The 26644-nt window shown below is 43.1% G+C and overlaps 1 protein-coding gene across 1 annotated transcript in view; it reads right to left on the bottom strand.

Moving 5' to 3' along the window:
• Window positions 1-18538, bottom strand: part of LOC120635394 — a 64482-nt gene extending 45944 nt beyond the window's left edge. The window contains exons 1-4 of the mRNA XM_039906402.1: window positions 18489-18538; window positions 14554-14596; window positions 8235-8422; window positions 705-797 (exon numbers count right to left, since the gene is read on the bottom strand). Coding sequence (XP_039762336.1) covers window positions 705-797; window positions 8235-8422; window positions 14554-14584 — 312 coding nt within the window. The 5' untranslated portion in view covers window positions 14585-14596; window positions 18489-18538. The remainder of the gene's footprint in view (window positions 1-704; window positions 798-8234; window positions 8423-14553; window positions 14597-18488) is intronic.
• Window positions 18539-26644: the final 8106 nt, after the last annotated feature.

Below are 26644 nucleotides of genomic sequence, written 5' to 3'. Positions count from 1 at the left end.
TTGACCCTATCGCTTAGAAGTTACGACGGGCATAGAAACGCAATAAGTAAGAAAAATGCAGCGGGCCGCCCGGCCGCGAGTAACATACTTTGGAAATAAAACTGGACCCGGTAGGTAGCGCTGCAATTCGTTTCTAGGTTTTTTTAAGATATTGGAACCTCTAATAACCGATTCGGTGCAGAAGAAGCTGCGCGGGTCAGCTAGTAGTTAGTAAGATAACTGTCACAACTTACAAGCTATGGAATTTAATCCGAAATAAACGTTATTAGTATATTTTTATTATTTTTTATTAGTGTTTTTACCTATACTTGGAGGAATTATCAATTATATAAATTTAAAATACATTTAAAAAATTTCGGAACCGACAGGTTTTGAACCTGCGACTCTCGGGCAATCGCGGCCTGGGAGCTTTCACCCATTAAACCACGGATCTCTTATCGTCAATGCCGAAATTAGTATATGCTTTTCACATCAGTCTTATAGCGACTGTAGCGTCATCTAGTAGGAAACGTTGCAGTTTGGTCTACCTTTTCAAAGGTCCATATTACAATGAGACACGTTTGAAACAAGAGATGACTTGCTTGCTTTTTTTTTATATTTTTATTATTTTTTATTAGTGTTATATGACTTTGCAAATTTTTATATGCATTTTAATTATTACTTTAAACTCCTGTTATTTGAGTATGTTAAAATGGAAAACTCACCTTATAGTCAAGCTCCCAGGGTAACTGCATGTAGCTAGCAGCTTCTGCCGACTGGTATGATGAGAATCTGGAGTTAGGACTGAACGTTGAAGTCTGAAATGTAAAGCACACATATTTAAAACCAGCATTTTATTCGATGAAAAGAGTAGACTTGCCAAACTGTTTAACTTGCGGTTAAGTTGGAAAATCTGCAACATTTGTAGTCATATAGTCAAAAGTACAAAATGGGTACATAGCAGTGAGAAGTGATGGCGATAACTACATTCGTAAACTAATAGCTAAAGCTACGAGGGTTACAAATGCACCCTGTTCTAAGAAGTCCACAACAAACTTAGGGATCGTCGACCTTTTAATTAATGTATGAATCCACCAAATTACGCCAAAGAATAAATAAATATACTACGACAACACACACATCGCCATCTAGCCCCAAAGTAAGCGTAACTTGTGTTATGGGTTGACTGTCAAGATGAAAATTGTATCTGATGAAATCTGTAAATTGTTGATGTTGGAAAAGAGCAACTGCTGAGTTTCTTGCCGGCTTCTTCTCGGTAGAATCTGCCTTCCGAACCGGTGTTGTTATACGACGCAGTGCAAGTATTAGCGTTGGCGCTCGCGTCCACGAAGGACGTGCAAACTAACGTGTCGTGCGAGAACGAAGCCCATGTCGACCATGGCTTTGAACTCTTGGAGAATATCAACAAGGTATAAAAGACACTCCGCTCTCATCTCTCACAACTTTAAAATGATGTTGGAAGAGAGCAATCCGCTGAGTTTCTTGCCGGCTCTTCTCAGTGGAATCTGCCTCCCGAACCTATGGTAGAGTCACTACAAACAGACAGACTTGACGTTTCAAAAGTGCTTATATTAGGCCTACTTGAAATAAATGAATTTTGAATTTTGAATTTTGACTGATGAATATTTCTATGAATAATATACATAAATACTTATAATATACAGATAAACACCCAGACACTGAAGAACATTCATGTTCATCACATAAATATTTTCCAGTTGTGGGAATCGAACCCACGGCCTTGGACTCGGAAAGCAGGGTCGCTGCCCACTGCGCCTGTCGACCGTCAATTTGCACACAATTTGGGCTCATATTTAACAATATTTACTTTAATTTATAAGAAAACAAACCAGTGAAATATAAAAAACAATTATAAGCTTCTAACGCAAATAATAACACGTGAAGTTGTTTAAATTCGCTCGCTGGTCATCATTAATTATATAAATTATTAAATAATCTAGATTGTCTTTGCTTTTTCGGAAGGACACTTGCCGATAACCTCCTAAGGGGTTGCTACGGCGTCACCGGGGGAGTGGGGCGAGCGCGAGAGCTCGCCATGAGAAGAGCCCCAGGGCTCGACGACATCGGGGGGAGTATGGGAGACGTCGACCCGAGGGTGCCTCCTGCGAGGACTCGGACCTCGGCTCGGTTCGACGTTAATCTGACTGTTGGTGGACTTTTGGACTAATCATTGTTTAGTCCGAACGCCCCCGTGACCGTGGTAAGGATCCACGTCCGGATGACGTCAGAAATCGGGGCCCTCGTCTTCGCCGGCGAAGACGCTGTGAATGTTGCGTGTGTGTGTGTGGTTGGGACACGTTGTCGGTAGTTATTTTGTCGTCAGGGTCGTCAAGGACATGCTTCGGACGTCGCCGCTTTGGTTCGACGTCGGGGACGGGGGTATAAGTGGACGCCTCGACCACTAGGGGGTTGGGGTGTCGGACTGCATTTTCAAAGTAGGTCTTTGATAATGTTTTCATGTACTGGGCTATGGTGGGAAGATCGAGGTCTCGGTGGAGATCTACGTTGCGCATGTACCACGGACTGTCCGTGGTCATACGCATAAATTTGTTCTGCAGGACTTGAAAGCTCCTGTAGGAGCTGTGAGGGCGATGGGCGAATACGACGCTGGCGTATGTCATAATGGGACGTATGCACGTTTTATACAAGGTTACCTTGTGACGGAGGGATAATTTGCTTTTGCGGCAAATCATCGGATAGAGACGACCCATCACATACGCAGCCTTGTTGCGGGCCTTGCGAATGTGTGCGGTGAAGCTCATTCTATGATCGAACGTTACTCCCAGGTATTTGGCCTTGTCTTGCCAGGGTATGGGACGCCCGTAGAGGGTGACCTCTGCGGGGTTTACCGTGAAGCGGCCTCTCGGTTTGCCCGTGAAGAGCACCGCTGCGCTCTTCTCGGGGTTAACCTCGATCCTCCAGAGGCGGAACCACTTGCCCAGCAGGTGGAGCGCCTTTTGGAGTCGACTTGCAATGTTGCTCTTTTTGGGATCGGTCGCAAAGAGAGCGGTATCGTCGGCGAATTGGGCCAGTTTGACCGTCGCCGGTAGGTCGCGGGGAATGTCGCTCGTGAAGAGCGCGTATAGAAGTGGGGAGAGCGCGGAGCCCTGAGGGACTCCCGCTCGTATGGGTCTAGGGGAAGAGAGCGTACCGTCTAGACGATAGCGAAATGTGCGATCGGTGAGATACGCTCGCAGCAAACGAACGAGACTAGCTGGCACGCCCAGATGGTGCAGCTTGTACAACAAGCCGGCGTGCCAGACCCTGTCGAAGGCCTTGGCAATGTCTAAGAACACGGCCCCAGTGGGGCTCATGTGTCTGTATCGATTGAATCCTGCCAGTATGTGCTCCGTGAGGCGGTGCGCTTGGTGGACGCAAGAGTGCTTGGCTCGAAAGCCGAATTGCTCGTCGTTAAGGAGGTTTTTCTCCTCTACGACTGCCTTCAGTCTGTGTAATATTACCCTCTCATACACCTTTGCTAAGGTGTTGAGGAGGCTTATAGGGCGATAACTGGAGGGAAGGTCGCGGGGTTTGCCCGCCTTGTGGATACCTATGACTGTTGCTTCCTTCCACTGGTTGGGGAAGTAGCAGTTTGCCAAGAATACATTAAAAATTACCACTAGTAGGTTGATAATTTGTCCTGGGAGTAACTTTAGGGTTTTATTGGTAATGCCGTCGGGGCCTGGGGCTTTCTTAGAGTGGAAACCCTTGATAATAGTATGAACTTCATCGCAGGTCGTCGGGGCGAGAGGTTCACCATCGGGAGGGGTCGAGAGGATTGTTGCGAGTTCGCTTTCGACTCGCAAGACGTGGGGCCTATCAATGGATACGGTGCTCGGAGAGCATTGGGATTCGAGGCAGTCAGCCATGCATTCAGCCTTATCGATATCTTCAAAGGCGGGCGGAAGGTCGGGGCGTGCTAACGGTGGGAGGGCGGGAGCGCGGGTCATTTTGAGAGCCTTCGCCAGTTTGTAGAACGCACTACGCGATGGCGAGAGCTCCCCCAAGAACCTGTCCCATTGTCCGTGTCGGAGTGCGGTAATGATAGACACTACCTTCCTCTGGGCTCTCCAGAGTTCTAACCGATTCTGTCGTGTCGCATATTTGTCATGCTCCCTATGGGCCCTATTCTTGTTTGTGATTAGCTCTCGCGCGTCCTCCGTGAGTACCATGCGGTAAAATCCGCACGGCATCTCGCGGGAGCATTCGCTCGTAGCGTCACAAACGTGGTTGGTCAGGTGCAGTGAGGCTGCCTGGGCTTGCTCTAATGTCTCTACGACGTCAGGAATTTTAGAGAGGTGCACAGAGTCCTTCGCTTCGAGTAGCCCGGAGAGCTTCTTGAAGTCGATGACTTTACGGGTCGGGAGGATCGCGGGGCCTACGGGGCCTAGCTGTAGTTTGACAGGTCTGTGATCCGAATATAGCTCGGATAGCACTTCCACAGAGTTCACCTGAAGGGTGATATTCTTGAGGAGCGCTATGTCGAGTATGTCCGGTCGGTCGATCGAACTATCCGACATCGGGAAGCGAGTCGGCGAGTCTGGGGCAACTACGATAAAGTTGAGGTCGGGTCGTCTGACAAGTATGTTAAGTTGTCGTCCGTGCGCGTTAGTGGAGCGGGACCAGTCGGTGTGCTTAGCGTTGAAGTCGCCAGCCAAAATGACAGAGTCACCTAAGGAGAGGAGAGCGAGTAAGTCACTCTCTAAAAAGGTTTTGTTCGGTGAGAGATAAACGGATGCTAGTATGATCGACGGATGGCCGGTCATACCCACCTGACATACGGAGGCTTCCATGTTGGTAAGCTGTGGAGGATCGAGAGGAGTGCAGTGAAGAGCCCTTCTGTAATAGATCGCGGTACCACCCAACCGGTTGGTGGTCCGATCATTTCTAATTAAGTTATAATTTCCAACTTTGGGATCGCTTCTACTAGGTTTTAAGAAGGTCTCTTGCACTAGGAAGATATCGATTTGTTGTGCACATATAAATTCACGGATTTGATGCATTTGATCGATAATGCCGTTTGCATTAAAGAAGCTGACTGCCAGGGAGTGTGGTTTTACCCTACCTTTATATGTACTACCCATTAACGGATTGCTTTTTGGATAGTCCCGATGGTTGTTAGGAGGCTAGAGTGCTCACGCATAGCCTGGTTGAGGGAGACCTTTGCCTTTGCAAAGAATACTTTTACCTCGTTCATGTCAACCGCAGACACGAGGTACTGGATGAAGTCCAGGGGGTCCATATCCGGAGATAGGTGCATGGGCGAGGGCGCTGAGGCCGGGTGGGCCGCTGCCGGTGCGGTGGCCTGAGGGGCTACCGGCACCGGTGCGGGGGCGGGGGCGGAGGCGCTAGGCGCTCCGTTAAGGGGCTTGGCCCATGCGCTGGTAGCGGGTACCGGCGCTGGGACGAAGCGTTGGGCGGGCTGTGCTGCGGGTCTCCGAGCCGGCGGCGGACCCCTGCGCCGTGTAAACTGCGGCGCCTTTGGGCATCCGCGATAATTCGCGGGGTGCCCTTGGGTGTAGCAGAGTACACAGCTCGGTGGTTCGTCGACGGTCGGGTCCCGTCGGGAGCAATCGGCGGTGCCGTGGTCGCCCAGGCACTTGACGCACCTAGGGCGGGCGAAACAATTCCTTGCGGAATGGCCGTACAGTTGGCATCGGTGGCACTGGCCGACCTTGCCTCTGTTATGGGGCTTCTCGATAGTGAGTCCTGAAAGGTGGCACACTTTTTCGAGATTGTAAATCTCTTTACCTTCGGGGGAAAGTTCTAATAAAACGAGAACCATAACGTAGACATATTTCGTCCTGGTATTGTACATCCTATGTACCTCCAGGACAGGTAGATTTTGCGACAAAAGGTCGGCTTTTATTACCTCGGAGCTAATCTCCTTCGGTAATCCTTTAATGACGACGCGGAGAATGCGTTCGTCTCTTAGGGCGTAGGTATGAAAACCTATATTATGCTCTCTGAGCATTGAAGTTAGCCGACGGTGGTCGTCGGAGGATAGGCACTGTACTCTAATGCCTATAGCGGTGGATCGGGCACCGGTGAAGCCGATGCCGTTCGCTTCAAGAAGCGGGATGATTTTCATCCATGCGAGCTTGTCGCGGATGAAGAGAGGTGGGATTCTATCCCTGGGTTGGGGTTGCTCCTCCATAGGGGAGTCTTCGGGCTCGTCTTCGTCCGCAGGGGAAGCCTGGGACGCTGCGCGAGGCGCTGCGCGGGGCGCTTGGGACTGGGTCTTAGTTGGGCGGTCCGTTACCACTTTCTTTGGCGGGTTCGCCTTGGATTTGGAAGCCTTAAGCTTCCGCTTTTTAGCACCGACGACGGTGAAGCCGTCGTCGGTCTCGGATGATGCCGGGGAGGTAGATTCTTCGATCGCTATCGCAGGGATAGCGACCGGGTCGTCGGTAATCGGCTCTGCGGGAGCCGGGGATTGCGGGCTGTCCGTGAACACTCTAGGCCTAACAGTCCTAAAGCGGTTTAGGTAACCCGCGTTATTCTCCTGGAGGTCCTTTAAGAGGGCCTCCAGATTAAGGTCGGAGTCGGCGAGGGCCATGGCGGCCCCCGGGGTAGCGGTTGACCTCCCTGCCATGCAGGGAGGTGTGTGCCTAAAAAAGGGTGTGGCCCTATGGGGCCTCGCCTTTAGGTGACGAGGGTGTTAAACTACGCTAATAATAACACGTGTACTTACAGGAATCCTAGACCCTAGAACTACACTGCACTACCACAACGCAGAAACGGACACTGATTTCCACTGACACTTTCACCTCGAGCAATCGGTTGCGAGACAGACATCCGTACGGGACGGATGCGCGAGTCGGAATCTCTAGATTGTCTCTGCTCAATACACTGAAATTCCTATGAGTGAAAACAGTAAAATATACGCCCCATATAAGCAAATGAGTGTGAGCGAGACAAAGCTAGACCTCCGATAGTGTACGAAGGTGTTCTTTTCGTTTCCACCATCTCACATTGCCATTTGAAAATATTTAAGAAGCAAACTGGTTAGAGAAATCGTCACACACAAGCTTTTTTATCGTTTACGTAATCTGTTACGTAATCATTTATTAATGGAATGTGTCCAAAATAGTAATATGAGGGTTTATGCTTTGTCGTCATTGGCTTCATTAATTGTATTTTGACAGAACCGAATTCTGTTTCAGCTAAAATTCTATTTAATTTTTACCAAGCATACACTTAAAAAGTATTTAAAAAATCTCTTCATAACAAATAACTACGACGAAACAGAAAAAAATATAAATACATATTTAGTTTCCAACATCATATAACCTTATAAACGGAAGTTTGTGCGCACACACACGAACACAGGAACATACACTCACAACATTCACGTACAGATGGGCGCACAGACCCATACATAAACAAACATAAACACACACACGCATAAACATAACCACACAATCACATTTACACACATACACACGCGTTCCAGTCAGCACTAAGCATGCTATTCTCACTTAACCGTTAGAGAACTTAACACATTTTGTTTGGATTTCCTAGTTTATTGATGATAATAATATCAAATCCCGCTTCGCCGGGCTAGATTTGGCTTTATTTTATTTTATTTAAACAATAAACTTACATCATTAAATTTTTAATTTAAGTCTCATAATATATTAAATCATTTATTTCTCTCCGCATTCATTCTCTTCCATTCTCTTCTCGAGCGGGTGAAGATCATTATCTACACCCATGTACACCCAACAATAGAATATCATCATAGTAAATAAAAGCTGTATTTGACAGTTCAAAAATAGAAGTGCTTCGATCGTTGTGCTTTCGATCGATTATCGTGGTATGTACCCGTTGAACTATATTTAAGAAATGTTGATTTACCACGAAAATCTTAGTTTAAAATCTTTAACCGGAGGCGGTTTTGTTCATTGACATATTAACTTTAGAAGCGGTTAAGGTTAGGTTAGGCCACCACGGACAGCGTGGTGACCTAACCTAACCTTAAACTAAGATTTTCGTGGTAAATCAACATTTCTTAAATATAGTTCAACGGGTACATACCACGATAATATTTTCGGATTTGTCGATATTCTGACCCAGTTGCATGGATCATGGTCAGTCCCGTCGTGACCACGATCCATGCCACCGGGGCGGAAGTTAAATGTTTTTTGTAGGTTACGTTGAAACGGTAGCGATGACTTGTAATTAAGTTATGATTTGGACAATGCACGAACCTCCAAATCGTCGAATTTCAGTCGAACCCTCGTGAAATTATCGTATACGACAACCAGCAATTTGCCCTCCATGCTCCAGTAGGAGACGCCATCAAAGGAACCCGTGGAGACATTGCTTTTGACCGCATAGCTGTACTGCTTTATCTCCGGGAACAGGTTCTGGATTCCAGCCGAAGTCGCTGTCAGACCTGGAATTTACGGGAACCTTTTTCAAGCGAACCTCTTAGACTATAAAATAAATATAAGATTAAATTTCGAATTCAAAATCAAATCTTTATTTGCGTGATTGCAGGTTAACAAATTTGATCTTATAATAAAACATAACAAGTTCCGTGCTGCAATCTCTGATTATATGGCATGCAAATTATAACAACACCATAATTATAAAATTATTTTTACATTTTATACAAAATGTCAGAAAATAAAGGTATCAAAACTGCGAAATTAAGTAACAATGTCACCTTAAAATTAAATAATATAAAGTAAACCAACATATAAACCTAGAGACACAATTATTTGAACCTTTAGTTATGGATATTCGTCTACTGAATAAAACTAACGAAGCAGGTTGAGTTCTTAAGTTAAAAAGGGTTGCTAACCGTGACATGTACCGATATATTGTAATGTCGTAAAAATAAACCGCACTCTTCTTATAAATACACTTAGATCTTCGTGAATCTATCGATACTGTTAATAACGCAGAATAGTTCATTTTTTTTTGTTTTTCTTTTTCTTGCCCGCAAGTTTTTGATAATTTTACTGGACTGCATGTTTGCCTGTTATAAAAGTAAATAAATAAACTATACTACGAAAGTACACACAACGCCATCTAGCCCCAAAGTACGCGTAGGTTGTGTTATGGGTACTAAGATGACTGATGAATATTTTTATGAACAATATACATAAATACTTATGATAGATAAAAACCTATACACTGAGAAACTTTCATGTTCATCAGGGGGGGGGGTCCATAAAATTCGTGATTCGCGGCAGAAATGGTGGATTTTAAGAGTCGACCGTCGCCATCAGCGCGCACGATTCCGACTCGCGCATCCGTCCCGTACGGATGTCTGTCTCGCAACCGATTGCTCGAGGTGAAAGTGTCAGTGGAAATCAGTGTCCGTTTCTGCGTTGTGGTAGTGCAGTGTAGTTCTAGGGTCTAGGATTCCTGTAAGTACACGTGTTATTATTAGCGTAGTTTAACACCCTCGTCACCTAAAGGCGAGGCCCCATAGGGCCACACCCTTTTTTTAGGCACACACCTCCCTGCATGGCAGGGAGGTCAACCGCTACCCCGGGGGCCGCCATGGCCCTCGCCGACTCCGACCTTAATCTGGAGGCCCTCTTAAAGGACCTCCAGGAGAATAACGCGGGTTACCTAAACCGCTTTAGGACTGTTAGGCCTAGAGTGTTCACGGACAGCCCGCAATCCCCGGCTCCCGCAGAGCCGATTACCGACGACCCGGTCGGTGCTAAAAAGCGGAAGCTTAAGGCTTCCAAATCCAAGGCGAACCCGCCAAAGAAAGTGGTAACGGACCGCCCAACTAAGACCCAGTCCCAAGCGCCCCGCGCAGCGCCTCGCGCAGCGTCCCAGGCTTCCCCTGCGGACGAAGACGAGCCCGAAGACTCCCCTATGGAGGAGCAACCCCAACCCAGGGATAGAATCCCACCTCTCTTCATCCGCGACAAGCTCGCATGGATGAAAATCATCCCGCTTCTTGAAGCGAACGGCATCGGCTTCACCGGTGCCCGATCCACCGCTATAGGCATTAGAGTACAGTGCCTATCCTCCGACGACCACCGTCGGCTAACTTCAATGCTCAGAGAGCATAATATAGGTTTTCATACCTACGCCCTAAGAGACGAACGCATTCTCCGCGTCGTCATTAAAGGATTACCGAAGGAGATTAGCTCCGAGGTAATAAAAGCCGACCTTTTGTCGCAAAATCTACCTGTCCTGGAGGTACATAGGATGTACAATACCAGGACGAAATATGTCTACGAGATGGTTCTCGTTTTATTAGAACTTTCCCCCGAAGGTAAAGAGATTTACAATCTCGAAAAAGTGTGCCACCTTTCAGGACTCACTATCGAGAAGCCCCATAACAGAGGCAAGGTCGGCCAGTGCCACCGATGCCAACTGTACGGCCATTCCGCAAGGAATTGTTTCGCCCGCCCTAGGTGCGTCAAGTGCCTGGGCGACCACGGCACCGCCGATTGCTCCCGACGGGACCCGACCGTCGACGAACCACCGAGCTGTGTACTCTGCTACACCCAAGGGCACCCCGCGAATTATCGCGGATGCCCAAAGGCGCCGCAGTTTACACGGCGCAGGGGTCCGCCGCCGGCTCGGAGACCCGCAGCACAGCCCGCCCAACGCTTCGTCCCAGCGCCGGTACCCGCTACCAGCGCATGGGCCAAGCCCCTTAACGGAGCGCCTAGCGCCTCCGCCCCCGCCCCCGCACCGGTGCCGGTAGCCCCTCAGGCCACCGCACCGGCAGCGGCCCACCCGGCCTCAGCGCCCTCGCCCATGCACCTATCTCCGGATATGGACCCCCTGGACTTCATCCAGTACCTCGTGTCTGCGGTTGACATGAACGAGGTAAAAGTATTCTTTGCAAAGGCAAAGGTCTCCCTCAACCAGGCTATGCGTGAGCACTCTAGCCTCCTAACAACCATCGGGACTATCCAAAAAGCAATCCGTTAATGGGTAGTACATATAAAGGTAGGGTAAAACCACACTCCCTGGCAGTCAGCTTCTTTAATGCAAACGGCATTATCGATCAAATGCATCAAATCCGTGAATTTATATGTGCACAACAAATCGATATCTTCCTAGTGCAAGAGACCTTCTTAAAACCTAGTAGAAGCGATCCCAAAGTTGGAAATTATAACTTAATTAGAAATGATCGGACCACCAACCGGTTGGGTGGTACCGCGATCTATTACAGAAGGGCTCTTCACTGCACTCCTCTCGATCCTCCACAGCTTACCAACATGGAAGCCTCCGTATGTCAGGTGGGTATGACCGGCCATCCGTCGATCATACTAGCATCCGTTTATCTCTCACCGAACAAAACCTTTTTAGAGAGTGACTTACTCGCTCTCCTCTCCTTAGGTGACTCTGTCATTTTGGCTGGCGACTTCAACGCTAAGCACACCGACTGGTCCCGCTCCACTAACGCGCACGGACGACAACTTAACATACTTGTCAGACGACCCGACCTCAACTTTATCGTAGTTGCCCCAGACTCGCCGACTCGCTTCCCGATGTCGGATAGTTCGATCGACCGACCGGACATACTCGACATAGCGCTCCTCAAGAATATCACCCTTCAGGTGAACTCTGTGGAAGTGCTATCCGAGCTATATTCGGATCACAGACCTGTCAAACTACAGCTAGGCCCCGTAGGCCCCGCGATCCTCCCGACCCGTAAAGTCATCGACTTCAAGAAGCTCTCCGGGCTACTCGAAGCGAAGGACTCTGTGCACCTCTCTAAAATTCCTGACGTCGTAGAGACATTAGAGCAAGCCCAGGCAGCCTCACTGCACCTGACCAACCACGTTTGTGACGCTACGAGCGAATGCTCCCGCGAGATGCCGTGCGGATTTTACCGCATGGTACTCACGGAGGACGCGCGAGAGCTAATCACAAACAAGAATAGGGCCCATAGGGAGCATGACAAATATGCGACACGACAGAATCGGTTAGAACTCTGGAGAGCCCAGAGGAAGGTAGTGTCTATCATTACCGCACTCCGACACGGACAATGGGACAGGTTCTTGGGGGAGCTCTCGCCATCGCGTAGTGCGTTCTACAAACTGGCGAAGGCTCTCAAAACGACCCGCGCTCCCGCCCTCCCACCGTTAGCACGCCCCGACCTTCCGCCCGCCTTTGAAGATATCGATAAGGCTGAATGCATGGCTGACTGCCTCGAATCCCAATGCTCTCCGAGCACCGTATCCATTGATAGGCCCCACGTCTTGCGAGTCGAAAGCGAACTCGCAACAATCCTCTCGACCCCTCCCGATGGTGAACCTCTCGCCCCGACGACCTGCGATGAAGTTCATACTATTATCAAGGGTTTCCACTCTAAGAAAGCCCCAGGCCCCGACGGCATTACCAATAAAACCCTAAAGTTACTCCCAGGACAAATTATCAACCTACTTGTGGTAATTTTTAATGTATTCTTGGCAAACTGCTACTTCCCCAACCAGTGGAAGGAAGCAACAGTCATAGGTATCCACAAGTCGGGCAAACCCCGCGACCTTCCCTCCAGTTATCGCCCTATAAGCCTCCTCAACACCTTAGCAAAGGTGTATGAGAGGGTAATATTACACAGACTGAAGGCAGTCGTAGAGGAGAAAAACCTCCTTAACGACGAGCAATTCGGCTTTCGAGCCAAGCACTCTTGCGTCCACCAAGCGCACCGCCTCACGGAGCACATACTGGCAGGATTCAATCGATACAGACACATGAGCCCCACTGGGGCCGTGTTCTTAGACATTGCCAAGGCCTTCGACAGGGTCTGGCACGCCGGCTTGTTGTACAAGCTGCACCATCTGGGCGTGCCAGCTAGTCTCGTTCGTTTTCTGCGAGCGTATCTCACCGATCGCACATTTCGCTATCGTCTAGACGGTACGCTCTCTTCCCCTAGACCCATACGAGCGGGAGTCCCTCAGGGCTCCGCGCTCTCCCCACTTCTATACGCGCTCTTCACGAGCGACATTCCCCGCGACCTACCGGCGACGGTCAAACTGGCCCAATTCGCCGACGATACCGCTCTCTTTGCGACCGATCCCAAAAAGAGCAACATTGCAAGTCGACTCCAAAAGGCGCTCCACCTGCTGGGCAAGTGGTTCCGCCTCTGGAGGATCGAGGTTAACCCCGAGAAGAGCGCAGCGGTGCTCTTCACGGGCAAACCGAGAGGCCGCTTCACGGTAAACCCCGCAGAGGTCACCCTCTACGGGCGTCCCATACCCTGGCAAGACAAGGCCAAATACCTGGGAGTAACGTTCGATCATAGAATGAGCTTCACCGCACACATTCGCAAGGCCCGCAACAAGGCTGCGTATGTGATGGGTCGTCTCTATCCGATGATTTGCCGCAAAAGCAAATTATCCCTCCGTCACAAGGTAACCTTGTATAAAACGTGCATACGTCCCATTATGACATACGCCAGCGTCGTATTCGCCCATCGCCCTCACAGCTCCTACAGGAGCTTTCAAGTCCTGCAGAACAAATTTATGCGTATGACCACGGACAGTCCGTGGTACATGCGCAACGTAGATCTCCACCGAGACCTCGATCTTCCCACCATAGCCCAGTACATGAAAACATTATCAAAGACCTACTTTGAAAATGCAGTCCGACACCCCAACCCCCTAGTGGTCGAGGCGTCCACTTATACCCCCGTCCCCGACGTCGAACCAAAGCGGCGACGTCCGAAGCATGTCCTTGACGACCCTGACGACAAAATAACTACCGACAACGTGTCCCAACCACACACACACACGCAACATTCACAGCGTCTTCGCCGGCGAAGACGAGGGCCCCGATTTCTGACGTCATCCGGACGTGGATCCTTACCACGGTCACGGGGGCGTTCGGACTAAACAATGATTAGTCCAAAAGTCCACCAACAGTCAGATTAACGTCGAACCGAGCCGAGGTCCGAGTCCTCGCAGGAGGCACCCTCGGGTCGACGTCTCCCATACTCCCCCCGATGTCGTCGAGCCCTGGGGCTCTTCTCATGGCGAGCTTTCGCGCTCGCCCCACTCCCCCGGTGACGCCGTAGCAACCCCTTAGGTGGTTATCGGCAAGTGTCCTTCCGAAAAAGCAAAAAAAAAAAAAGCAGAAATGGTGGTAGTACTTCCCGGTCGAAACCGGTCACAAAAAAATTCTCCAATTTTACTTAAAATTATAAGAATTAGCTTCTGCCCGATAAGCGACTTCGTCTGCATGGACTTCAGAGTGGTTTCTAAAGCTTCGTTCATTAACAATTTATTTATATATATATATATATATATATATAATATTATATATATTCTATCATATATTTATATATATATAGAAGGATTGTTAGTACTACAATTTTAATTAATATTTTGACGTTTTATCTTGAATTACTGTAAAGATTTTTTGTACAATCTTGCATGGTGTATAGCGTAATTTATCTGTATACAAATCACCCGAATTCGCAATAAAGAATTTTGAATTGGAATTTAAGGTTTTACTTAGTTTTACAAATTACCACCAAGCGAATCCGCGGGTGTAAGCTATTTTCACATAAATGAAAAGAAAAAAAAAGTCACTCACCAATCAATAATAGCAAACAGTTCAGAAACATACTGGCCGTTATCTGTAAGCAAATAAAAAACAATGTTTGTACAAACACAATTCCATTACGAAGAGAGTACTGAGAAATATTTGAACTATATTCGATTAGTTATCCTTTTAACTAATAATTAATATGACTGTTTCTGATACCTACAAATTTATGTAGCCTTAGTACAATATTGGGCTGCCAATGTAGCAAGATACCGCGACAAGCGATGGACAGTGGAATCGTCGGAATAGGAAGGACATAGCGGGAAAAGGCGAATGAGACGACCTTTGAAAAGATGGAGTGACGATATGATAAAGACAGCAATAAAGGAGTGGATCGAAAGAGCCAAGTATAGGGAAATCTGGACCAAACCGGAGGAGGCCAGACCGAGGCTTATACCCAAGAAGGGGTTCCTGCCTAAGAAGAGTTATAATATTAGATTTGAAGTGAATTATGACCATACAACTACTACCTACTCCTAGACAACGGACGAGGCTCTGGCGACCGAACAATGGCGGTTAAACCATACATACCTGATCGATTCACTGGTCAGAGGAGGGCTCAGTGACCTTGGGTTCAAATAAACCCAAAAAGTCTGGTGCAGAAGGCAACGGGAAACCACTGCACTATATATCCCTAGTCTGTCAGTTTTGACATTTATCATTTTTATGACCATAATTATAAGTGTAATTTTTATAGATAACTAGCTGTTCCCCGCGACTTCGTCCGCTTTTGTTTTTGTCTTTCGAAAGACATGTGCCTCATAAATGTGGCAGCACTTTATGTATTTAGGATAGCTGAGCCTGGTTTAAAATCGTCAAACACTTTCGTCCCCTCTCCCAAGAGAACTGAGCTTAATTTCGGGATAAAAAGTATCCTGTATTACTTCTAATACCTTCATGAATATGTGTACAAAGTTTCGTGATGATCGTTTTAGTAGTTTTTGCGTCATAGCGTAACAAACAAACTTACATTCACATTTATAATATTAGTAGAGAGGCATACTTTAAGATTGATGAAACTATTTTTATACCCTCAACGGAATATTATTCCGAAAATTTTTAGTTATATGTCTAAAATAATGGGAAAAAAAGTTTCTCTTTTACCGTGGTTTCATAAAACCATATTTTTTTTATTTTACAAACGTTCTATCAAAAGCCCCAGCTAACGAATTGTAGGCAATTATGAACTTTGACACAAGGCCAATAAGTTCATTTTACCGCGATGTTCGCTCGGTGATTGCTCGGTCGCAATCGAAGATGTTTTGAAGTATTAAACTCTGTATTCACAATAGTAAAATTGACCTAATGTCACTCGCTTTATAGTCGTTAATCCTGTACATCTGTTTATTATTTATCAAAAGCCCGAGCTAAAGAACTGTAGGCAAATTTGAGCTTTGACACAAGAACAATTGGTCATTTTACCGCGATGTTCGCTCGGTGATTGCTCGGTCGCAATCGAGAGTCGCTTTCGAGTATTAAACTCTGTATTTACGATTGTAAAATGGACCTAATGTCACACGCTTTAGAGTCGTAAATCCTGAACATCTGTTTATTATTTTACAAACGTTCTGTCAAAAGCCCGTGCTAAAGAACTGTAGTCAAATTTAAGCTTTGAGACGAGGCCAATAAATTCATTTCACCGCGATGTTCAAGTATACATTATTCGAAATCTACTCTTCGATCGCGACCGAGCAAATATTGTACTAAGGCTACAGAAATTTGTAGGTAATAGAAACAATTATAATATTAAGAGGGTCATAAGGCTACTGATACATTAAGAAAGTAAACACTTATCTAGATTTATAGAGAGAGATACCTATAAGAAAAAATTTAGATACGCGTCACCGATGACCTCGACATGCTCGTGATGCGGTCACCTAACCTGTTTGGATAGTGGCACTCTAATCGGTTGACTCGCAATATTGTACCTAAATCGGTTGGCAGATCCTACAGATCGGAGCAGAGACAATTCAGAAAATATAATTCCCAAATTGAGAAAATAAAACCACAGCGCTCACTATAGTTTGGTGTTCGCTCACTAAGGCTTTGGCTTTGGCTAGTTACCCTACCGACAAAGACGTGCCGCTAACCGATTTGGTGTTCCGGTGCGATGTCGAGTACAAACTGATTAGGGGTATGACTACCATACTCCATAACAGGTGAGCCCGCTACCATCTTAGACTGCATCATCACTTACCACCAGGTGAGATTGCAGACAAGGGCTAACTTAAAGTGATATAAAAAACGTGTGTACTTGTACACGCGTTAGAAGTTATACTTCTTTGGCGAAACAAGAAACAAAGGTTTTCAAAAATTGTATACTACGCCTTATTCTACGTTTGTAGAGAAAACGACACTAGCAATAGAAAAAAGGTATTGTTTGAATTATTTAAAGTCAACTGTACCTTTTTTAGAAAGACTAAAATGTTGACTATAGCTAATTTCATGGTGTCGGTTTTTTGTGACGGTGCAAAATTTTACTCGCACCGTTTTTCCCTAACGCTCCAACAGAAGTATAACTTCAAAAAAGTCAGTGTTCACTTATTTGTTATACTCATAAATTAAAATCACGTAAAAGATGATTCGATTTTATAAGAGTTAGTGTTTTTTTCATACGATGCTAATGAGAACATTGCATGAAACAAAGTTAGGTCTGATGAAAAATATTTTTAAATTAAAAAAAAACCGACTTCAACGTACGCCCTGGAACTACAAAGCAAAAAAAAATTGTTACTTTGGGTTACATAATTGTTTTTTTAATAACAGCATAACCGATTTCGATGAAATTTATATGGGACCACCTGGAAAGTACCTATGCCCTTTGAAGCAAAAAATGAATTTTTCAAATCGGTTCAGGCGTCTTTGAGTTATCGCGTAAGTTTAAACTTAGTTTTTTTTTCATTTGATCTTTTTTTGTATTGTCAACATTTTAAATATTATTTTATACTAGCTGTTGCCCGCGACTTCGTCTGCGTTCGATTTTGTTTTTTATGTGGCATTCAATTTAATGTAATTCTAAAAAAAATTAAAGTATACTGAATACTTCGCTAAGCCTGAAATGAGGGGTTTGCTGCTGTCCGCTGAGGAGTTATGTCCTCTATCTTCTGTCCAATCACAGTTTGGGCAAAATTAAACACATATTATAACCTCTATAGTACAAAAAAAAAAATTTAAATCGGTTATAATTTGTCGGAGTTATGGTGTAAAATCGTCAAACACTTTCATCTCCTCACCCAAAGGAACCGAGCATAATGTCGGGATAAAATGTATCCTATATTACTTCTAACACTTCCAAGAATATGTGTACAAAGTTTCATGAGAATCGGTTGAGTAGTTTTTCCGTGAAAGCGTAACAAACAAACTTACATTGACATTTATAATATTAGTAGGGACAATAAATAATTAAAGTTTTTTTTTTTTTTTTAATTTATTCTAAAATGTATGTTTTTGTTCGCGGCGCTAAATTCATCAAGTTTATGTCACAGCCTGATAGATCTTACAGCTTATACTCTCATGTCTCCCTTAATCTTTTTTTTCTCCTTCTAACTGACAATCTAGTTTTTGATTCGCAAGTTGTGGAAGTCGCTAAGTGGGTCTACAACATTAAATTTATATGTTATTTCATGTTTTGTTTAGTGTTATAAGAGTTATTGTAACCTGTTGATTGTCCATTAAATACATAAATAAAAAAAGATTCCGACGAATTGAGAAGGAGGAGGTCCTTTTTGAAGTCGGTTAAAAAGAACTGACAGCACTATCAAATACGAGGTGTAATGACAGAATTAAACGAAGTTTCTAAAAAAGTTACAATTGTTAACAAAACAAAAAAAAAACATTAATTAAAATGATTCAGTTTTAGCTAAATTATGGTATTTTACGAATATTTATTTTACTTGATAATATATATAAATAAAATGTCTTACATGATCTATTTATAAATTAAACATTATTCACTTAACACTTTAGACACGTAACTTTTCTTGCGAGAAACGGTATGAATGATTAAGATTGTCACTATAACATGGACGGCTGGAAATAAGTTGCAACTCCAAAATAATCAGAAAGATTATTTGATGTGAATCATCTATAGGCGAGGGTAAACCTGATTTTTGGCGTGGCGACGCAGGCTGTGGCGCTATATGATTGAATTTTTGTATTTCGTATGTAACAAGAAAAATGTAACAATGTAACAGTAATTATTAACCGACTTACAAAAAGGAGTGGTTATCCATTTGGTTGTGTTTTTTTAAATTTGTGGAACAAATTTGTAATGCTTTATCTTTTCTTTATGCAATATCTGCAATAGCTTACAGAAAACAATTTCGATGTTTCACATCTGCCAGTCGTCCCGTCCCGAATGACTACACTATTATTATTGACGGCCGATTGGCGCAGTGGGCAGCGACCCTGCTTTCTGAGCCAAGGCCGTGGGTTCGATTCCACAACTGGAAAATGTTTGAGCGATGAACATGAATGTTTTTCAGTGTCTGGGTTTTTATTTGTATATTATAGACATTTGTGTATATTATTCAAATACGTAGCGATAAGGCCGCCAAATTGTATAAATCGTGTAAACTAGTTAATTACAATTTTTCCTGTATTTTATATGTGGTGTAATAATAAATAAATATACTACGACAATACAAACATTGCGATTTAGCCCCAAAGTAAGCGTAGCTTGTGTGTTATGGGTACTAAGGTAGCTGTTGAATATTTTTATGAATAATATACACATAAATACTTATAATGTACAGATAAACACCCAGACACTGAAAAACAATCATGTTCATCTCACAAACATTTACCAGCTGCGGGAATAGAACCCGCGGCCTAGGACTCAGAGAGCAGGGTCGCTGCCCACTGCGCCAGTCGGCCGTCGATGTAGATATTCGTATGTGTGTTCTAAATAGGGTACCCCACCCTTCGTTTTTCTTCTCTTTTCTTTCGATCGCTACTTAGCGATAAGGCCGCCTTCTGTATCCTGCTTCAATCTTCATGTTTGTTCTTTTTTTTCTCGTTTTTCTGAGTGGTTTACAAATTAAGAGTATACAAATATATAAATAAATAAACTATAATAATCAGAAAGAATAATTTTGGAGTTGCAACGTTAATTCGGGAGTCTTATCTAGCGGTGTTGACAACTCATTCGACCTGTGACCTATTGAATTAAAGATTCATTAACAACTGACCAGTGTAAGGTGAGCCGTCTTAATACATTTTTGCATTAACAATTTTCGTTCGGCCATTTTTTAATTACCATAAAAAACGTATTGCCAGCCCACCACAGTGTATAGGTCTCCTGTTTAAATGAGAAGGGTTTAGTCCACCACCCTGGCTTAATTTGGATTGATGGACTTACACACCATAAAAAGAAGTGCTTCTCTCTCTGACTCGACGTTTCAAAAGTGCTTATCAACTAGGCCTACTTGAAATGAATGAATTTTGAATTAGAATTTTGAATTTTGAATTTTTAAGAACAAGGGTTTAATCCACCACGCTGGCTAAATGTGGATTGATGGACTTAAACACCTTAAACAAAAGTGCTCCTCTGACTTGACGTTTCAATATTGCTCATAACTAGGCTTACTTTAAATGAATTTTGAATTAGAATTTTGAATTCTTAACAACAAGGGTTTAATCCACCACGCTGGCTAAATGTGGATTGATGGACTTACACACCATAAACAGAAGTGCTTCTCTGACTTGACGTTTCAAAAGTGCTCATAAACTATGCTTACTTGAAAAAAATTAATTCAGAATTTAGAATTTTTGACAAGAAGGATTTAGTCCACCACGCTGGGTAAATATGGATTGATGGACTTAGACACCTTTGAGAACATTATAGAGAACTCCAAGTTCCAAGCCTTGGACTCAGAAAGCAGGGTCGCTGCCCACTGGAGAAATTGGCCTGTCAAATGATACAATAATAAAACTCGATGCAACTTATGTCGGTACCTTAGCTGCATCACACATCCAGGCCAACTTGTCAATGGTGGATGCGGCTGCTTTCAGTGCCGAGCAGGCCAAGAGGCGTAAATATGAAAACCTCGACAGCAGTTTCATTTTTGTGCCTTTTGGACTTTGGGACCGTGGGGTCCGGAGGCACGAGCTCTTTTCAAAGAATTATCGAAAAGGGTTATCGAGTCTACCGGTGATCCTAGAGCGGGCAGTTACCTTGGCCAACGAATTAGTTTGGCCATCCAAAGGGGTAATGCCAGCATCTTAGGAACCGTGCCTCGCTGCGGTGGCTTCGAAGACGTTTTAGATTTTATTTAGTTTTACATAGTTTATTTTAGGTTAGATTTATAAAACAAATGTGAAAGCTATCTAGTTAAATAAAGTTTGAGTAGGTACAATCAATATTTAATAAAGTGATAAAAAAATAATAAAAAAATGTATTACGACAACACATCACCATCTAGCCCCAAAGTAAGCGTAGCTTGTGTTATGGGTACTAAGGCGACTGATGAATAGTTTAATGAATAATATACACAAATACTTATAAAATAAAACTTATAAAATAAACACCCAGACACTGAAAAACATTTATTTTCAGTAAAATTTTCCAGTAGGGGGAATCGAACCCACGGGTTTGGTCTCAGAAACCAGGGTAACTGCCCACTGCGCCAATCGACCGTCAAATGATATGATGATGTTTTTTTTTTGTGCTTTTATAAGTGTATATAAATAGACAAATGTTGAGAAAAAACACTATTATTAACACTCGTGATATTTTTAAATTTCTTTTTTTTATTTGGTTTACCAACAGTTTTATATTTCAAAACAAAATTAACCTAGCCTATACAGTATGAAGAAAAATGATAATGATCACATTGCAGTCAAGGGCTACCACAAAGTGTAGAATAAGGTGTTTTCTTTTTTAAATCGGTTAAAAATAAAAGCTTTAAGTTACAATATGGTTTATGTTTTGTTCGAGTATAATAACACCCGTATGACCATTTTTAATGACAGTTCGATAACGAAACATGGTTTGGTACGAAATGGTCGATACTCGAAATCGATTTCAACCAACAAACAGACGTAATAGGTTTACCCTGGCGCAAAGGTGAGCCCTGTGAATTTAAGTAGGAGGTCCCAGGTTCAGCAGGGGATTCCCAATTTGGGATTTTCTCTGGTCTTGGTCTTTCTAAGGTAATTTTGGACCTACCAATGCATAAGTTTAAAGAATGTGTTAAAACACATTTATTACAGCGAGGTTATTATACAATTGATGAGTTTCTTAATGACAAGGTTGCTTGGAAGCATCCGCCTCCGCTTTCATCTCTCACAAGATAGAAAAATGAATGTTAAAATGTAAAATGTAAATTTTTGATGTTGGAAAAGAGCAACTGCTGAGTTTCTTGCCGGCTTCTTCTCGGTAGAATGTGCCTTCCGAACCGGTGGTAGAGTCACTACACACGGATAGACTTGACGTTTCAAAAGTGCTTGTATTAGGCCTACTTGAAATAAATGAATTTTGAATTTTGAATTTTTGAATCTTGTCTGGTGGGGGGCCATGGCCGTGGCTAGTTAGAACCCTGCCGCTAAGCGATTTAGTGTTCCGGGGTATTTCGCGTAGAAATCGATATTTCAGGGTATTTCGGACTACCATACTCTATTCTCCGCTAAAACACGTTAGCTTACATTCATCTTAAACAGCGTCAACTTACCATTAGATCAGATTGGAGTCAAGGACTAACTGGTAGTGAAATTTTACAAAAATGGTAGCCTTGAAACAGTTAATCTTTGCTTTTCTAACGGCCGATTGGCGCAGTGGGCAGCGACCCTGATTTCTGAGTCCAAGACTGCGGGTTCGATTCCTATAACTGTAAAATGTTACTGAACATGAATGTTTTTCAGTGTCGGGGTTTTTATCGGTATCTTTAAAGTATTTATGTATATTATTCATAAAAATATTCATCAGCTATCTTAGTACCCATAACACAAGCTACGCTTACTTTGGGGCTAGATGGCGATGTGTGTAGTGTCGTAGTATATTTATTTATTTCTTTATATTGTGTACTCGTAGCAAACACCTTCTTAATTAATTCCATGCTTTGATGATCAAATTATATATAGAAGGAAGCCTAGACGTATAAGAAGAGAAGAATATCAAATCTACAATTAAACTAGCTGACACCTACCACTTCGTTTCCGTGGATTAAAGTTTTTATTCCCGCGGACACTCTCTTATTTCCCGGGATAAAAAGTAGCCGATGTGCTATTCCAGACTACAAGCTATCTCTGTAACAAATTTCAGTCAAATCGGTTCAATCGTTGCGCCGTTATTGAGTAACAAACATCCACACTTTCACATCTACACTGTAATAAAACTGTAACTGAAGGATTTCTGTACATCCCTGTAATATATTTTGAAAATTTTAATTTTAATTTTTTTTTTTAATTATTTTGTGCTTTATAATCGATACTGAGTCCAAAACAGATTTTATTTAATTTTCGTCTGTCTGTCTGTCTGTCCGGGCATTACGTGAAAACTACTGTACGGATTTAAATAGTACCTGGTATTTCGGGTCAACATATAGGATACTTTTTTTTGCGAGGTTTTCTACGCCGCGAAAACATAAATATTGATGATAATAAATAAATAATGTACTACATGTTTAAAGTAATCTTGGTTATCTACAAAAAAAACCGTGAGGCTATATGTCTAACTGTTATGGTTAAGTCACAATAACTGCTTTTTCTATAATTTTTGACGTGACAACGTCTTATAAATTGGTTTGCCGGGTGACACTTCAAGAAACTGCGTTACGCTCCGCTCACGTTATGCGCTCACAATGAGAGCGAGTGAGAAGCACGCGCCCGCCTAAGAGCGAGAGAGACAGACATAAAAAGTGAAAGGCACGCGTCTCTTTGTAGTTAACGCTGTTTCATTGTACGCAAATGTATTGCAAGTTATTGTATGTATATTTGTATATAAATACGTATGTATGTGTAAAGGTAAAAATAAAATTTTGTTAATATGAAATTGAGTGCGAGATTCTTTGTATAAATTAATGTTTTAAATATAATTCTTTGTATAAATAAATGTTTTAAATTGTTACTATTATTTCATCCTTCTTCCTACTATACGAATGAATATTCACATTAAAATTATTTTACCACTCAAAGTCGTTGTCACGTAAAACTTTCGCCCGTATACCGACTTTACAGGCAACCAATTTTCATCATGATTCCTTAGCGATGAACTACTTGATTTAAAAGCCTTGATGGCTAAGGAACTCTTTCAGTTTTTCATTCAAGACACGGGTATAATCGTAAGATGTTGACATTCCTATCATGATATTAATCCTTATCCAAATAAATTGTTTTATGCATATTAATAATTTTGATTTGCAAATTCCAAATTTTTTAAATTATTCACATTGAACCATTGATCACTTAGAAGTTGCGACGGGTATAGAAAGACAAAAAGCAAGAAAAATGCAGCGAGCTGCCCGGCCAATAACATAGTTTGGAAATAAAACAGGACCTGGTAGGTAGCGCTGCAATTAGTTTCTAGGTTTTTTAAGACATTAAAAACCTCTAATAACCGATTCGGTGTAGACGAAGTTGCGCGGGTCAGCTAGTTTACAACATACAAATAAAGTAGGTGCAATTATTGTTGTTAGTTTACTCGAAAACTATCGATCTATGCGAGATGAAAAATCTCTTACTAAGGGTTTACCCCTCGCTGTGTTGTATATAAATACGCAGAAAACCATTCCGGAAAGGTACGTCAAAATGGGAACCCCCAAAGTGTTTTTTATATTTATGATACTGATACTCCAACAAACAATTCTCGCTTCAACTTTGTCAAGACAAAAACGGTATGTATATCTGAATAAGTTCAAAGTTTATATAAAACGTAAGCTCACAGAAAAATCTTATTATAGTGTGTGTGTGTGTGTGTGTATAATCTTATTAGATTCGAATGCTTCGAAATTTAAGCCGAAGTTCTAACCACAAGGCTATCACCGTTTTTACACGCTTTATATTAGCTTCATCTGTGTGTATGTTTGTACGTTAGGAGTATCTCTACGTGATCAAATCAGAAATGAGGAGATCCGTAGAAGAACTAGAGTTACCGACATAGCTCAGCGAGTTGCGAAACTGAAGTGGCAATGGGCGGGGCACATAGCTCGGAGAACCGATGGACGTAGGGGTCTTAAGGTGCTGGAATGGCGACCCCGCACCGGTAAACGCAGCGTAGGTCGGCCCCAAACGAGGTGGACAGATGACATTAGGCGAGTCGCTGGGAGCCGTTGGAGGCAAGCGGCCCAGGACCGTGCATTGTGGAACTCCCTACAAAAGACCTATGTCAAGCAGTAGACGTCTATTGGTTGAGATGATGATGTGTGTATGTTTGTAACAGACAGAGCACAAAAGATCGTGGAGGGTCGCAGTGCATCCGCACTTCAAAATCCATGATCTATTATATATATATACTAGCAGTTGCCCGCGACTTCGTCTGCGTTTGATTTTGTTTTTAAAGTATTCAGTATCACTAAGCCTTAAATGATTAGTTAGTTAGTATATTTATATATATATCATGGATTTCCACAAAGTAATGCCTGCTTCGATCCAATACTTTCTTTAATACTGAAACACAGTTTATACTAGTTCAGTAGTCAATGAACAATTAGATTGTTTTACAATTACAGGTATTTTGCGATGTAAATGTACCTACCCAATAACTATAACCTATAAATATTTTACATCTAAATAAGTTGTGAAGTTTTTACAAATTTTTATTTTGTAGTTGCTATGTTTTAAATATGTTACTTAATTAAATAAATTTAATAAAAATTAAATTAATACTAAAAATCACGCTTTTATAAATAAACTAAACTAAAAGGTAGAATTTAGTTTGGTTTTTTATAACAAGTGTGTTCTGAACTATTAATTCTTTTTTTAGCCTGTAAGTAAGTGTGATTTTTTTTTTGTGTTTAGGTGCATAGTAATCCAGAAGCAGTCGGGCACCCATGGAGACAGTTCTGAAGGTGAAGACGACAGGGATGTGGAGCCACGGAAACCAGAAAAAAGGAGCGACGAGCGATATGATAGAAGGAACGTTGAGGTTAATTTTTAACTATATAAAGCTTTTACAGCCAACCTTCAGAGGAGAGACAACCTCATTAGCAACATCAACTCAACCAATGGACGTCCACTGCTAACATCACCTCAACCAATGGACGTCCACTGCTAACTTCACCTCAACCAATGGACGTCCACTGCTAACATCACCTCAACCAATGGACGTCCACTGCTAACATCACCTCAACCAATGGACGTCCACTGCTAACATCACCTCAACCAATGGACGTCCACTGCTAACTTCACCTCTACCAATGGACGTCCACTGCTAACTTCACCTCAACCAATGGACGTCCACTGCTAACTTCACCTCAACCAATGGACGTCCACTGCTAACATCACCTCAACCAATGGACGTCCACTGCTAACATCACCTAAACCAATGGACGTCCACTGCTGGACATAGGTCTTTTGTAGTTAGTTCCACAGTCCTTTGTGTGACACAAAAATTGTCCAGATGTGGGAATCGAACCCACGGCCTTTGACTCAGAAAGAAGGCTCGCTGCCCACTGCGCCAATCATGACTTTGAAAACACTATGAGAAACTCTCAGGAAAGCAGGTTTTCCAACGATGTTTTCCTTCACTGTTGAAGCCAGTGATATTTTAACTACTTAAAACTCACATAACTTAGAAAAGTTAGAGGTGCGTGCTGGGATTCGAACTCGGCACCCCGAAGCTCTAGTCGAGCTGCAATCCATTGCGCTATCACCGCAACTAAAGTGAGCCCTGATTTCTAATTACATAACTTGATTGTTACAGAAAATAGCACCAGAATCCGAATTCCTAAGATACAAGGTTGGGCCAGTGAAGAAGCTAGACGATGTCATCCGTTACAAAAACAAATTTACTTCGTTCAAGAATCGTTTTGTTTAAAACACCTTTACTGTATTATCATCCGACGAAACTTGTTGCAATCAAAAACAATAATGCTCATCGCACAAACATTTTCCATTTGTGGGAATCGAACCCACGGGACTCAGT

This window comes from Pararge aegeria, chromosome 26 (genome assembly GCF_905163445.1).
Source record: "Pararge aegeria chromosome 26, ilParAegt1.1, whole genome shotgun sequence".
NCBI lineage: Eukaryota > Metazoa > Arthropoda > Insecta > Lepidoptera > Nymphalidae > Pararge > Pararge aegeria.
The sequence above is the reverse complement of the archived record's forward strand: the minus strand, read 5'-3'. Positions and strand labels throughout refer to the sequence as shown.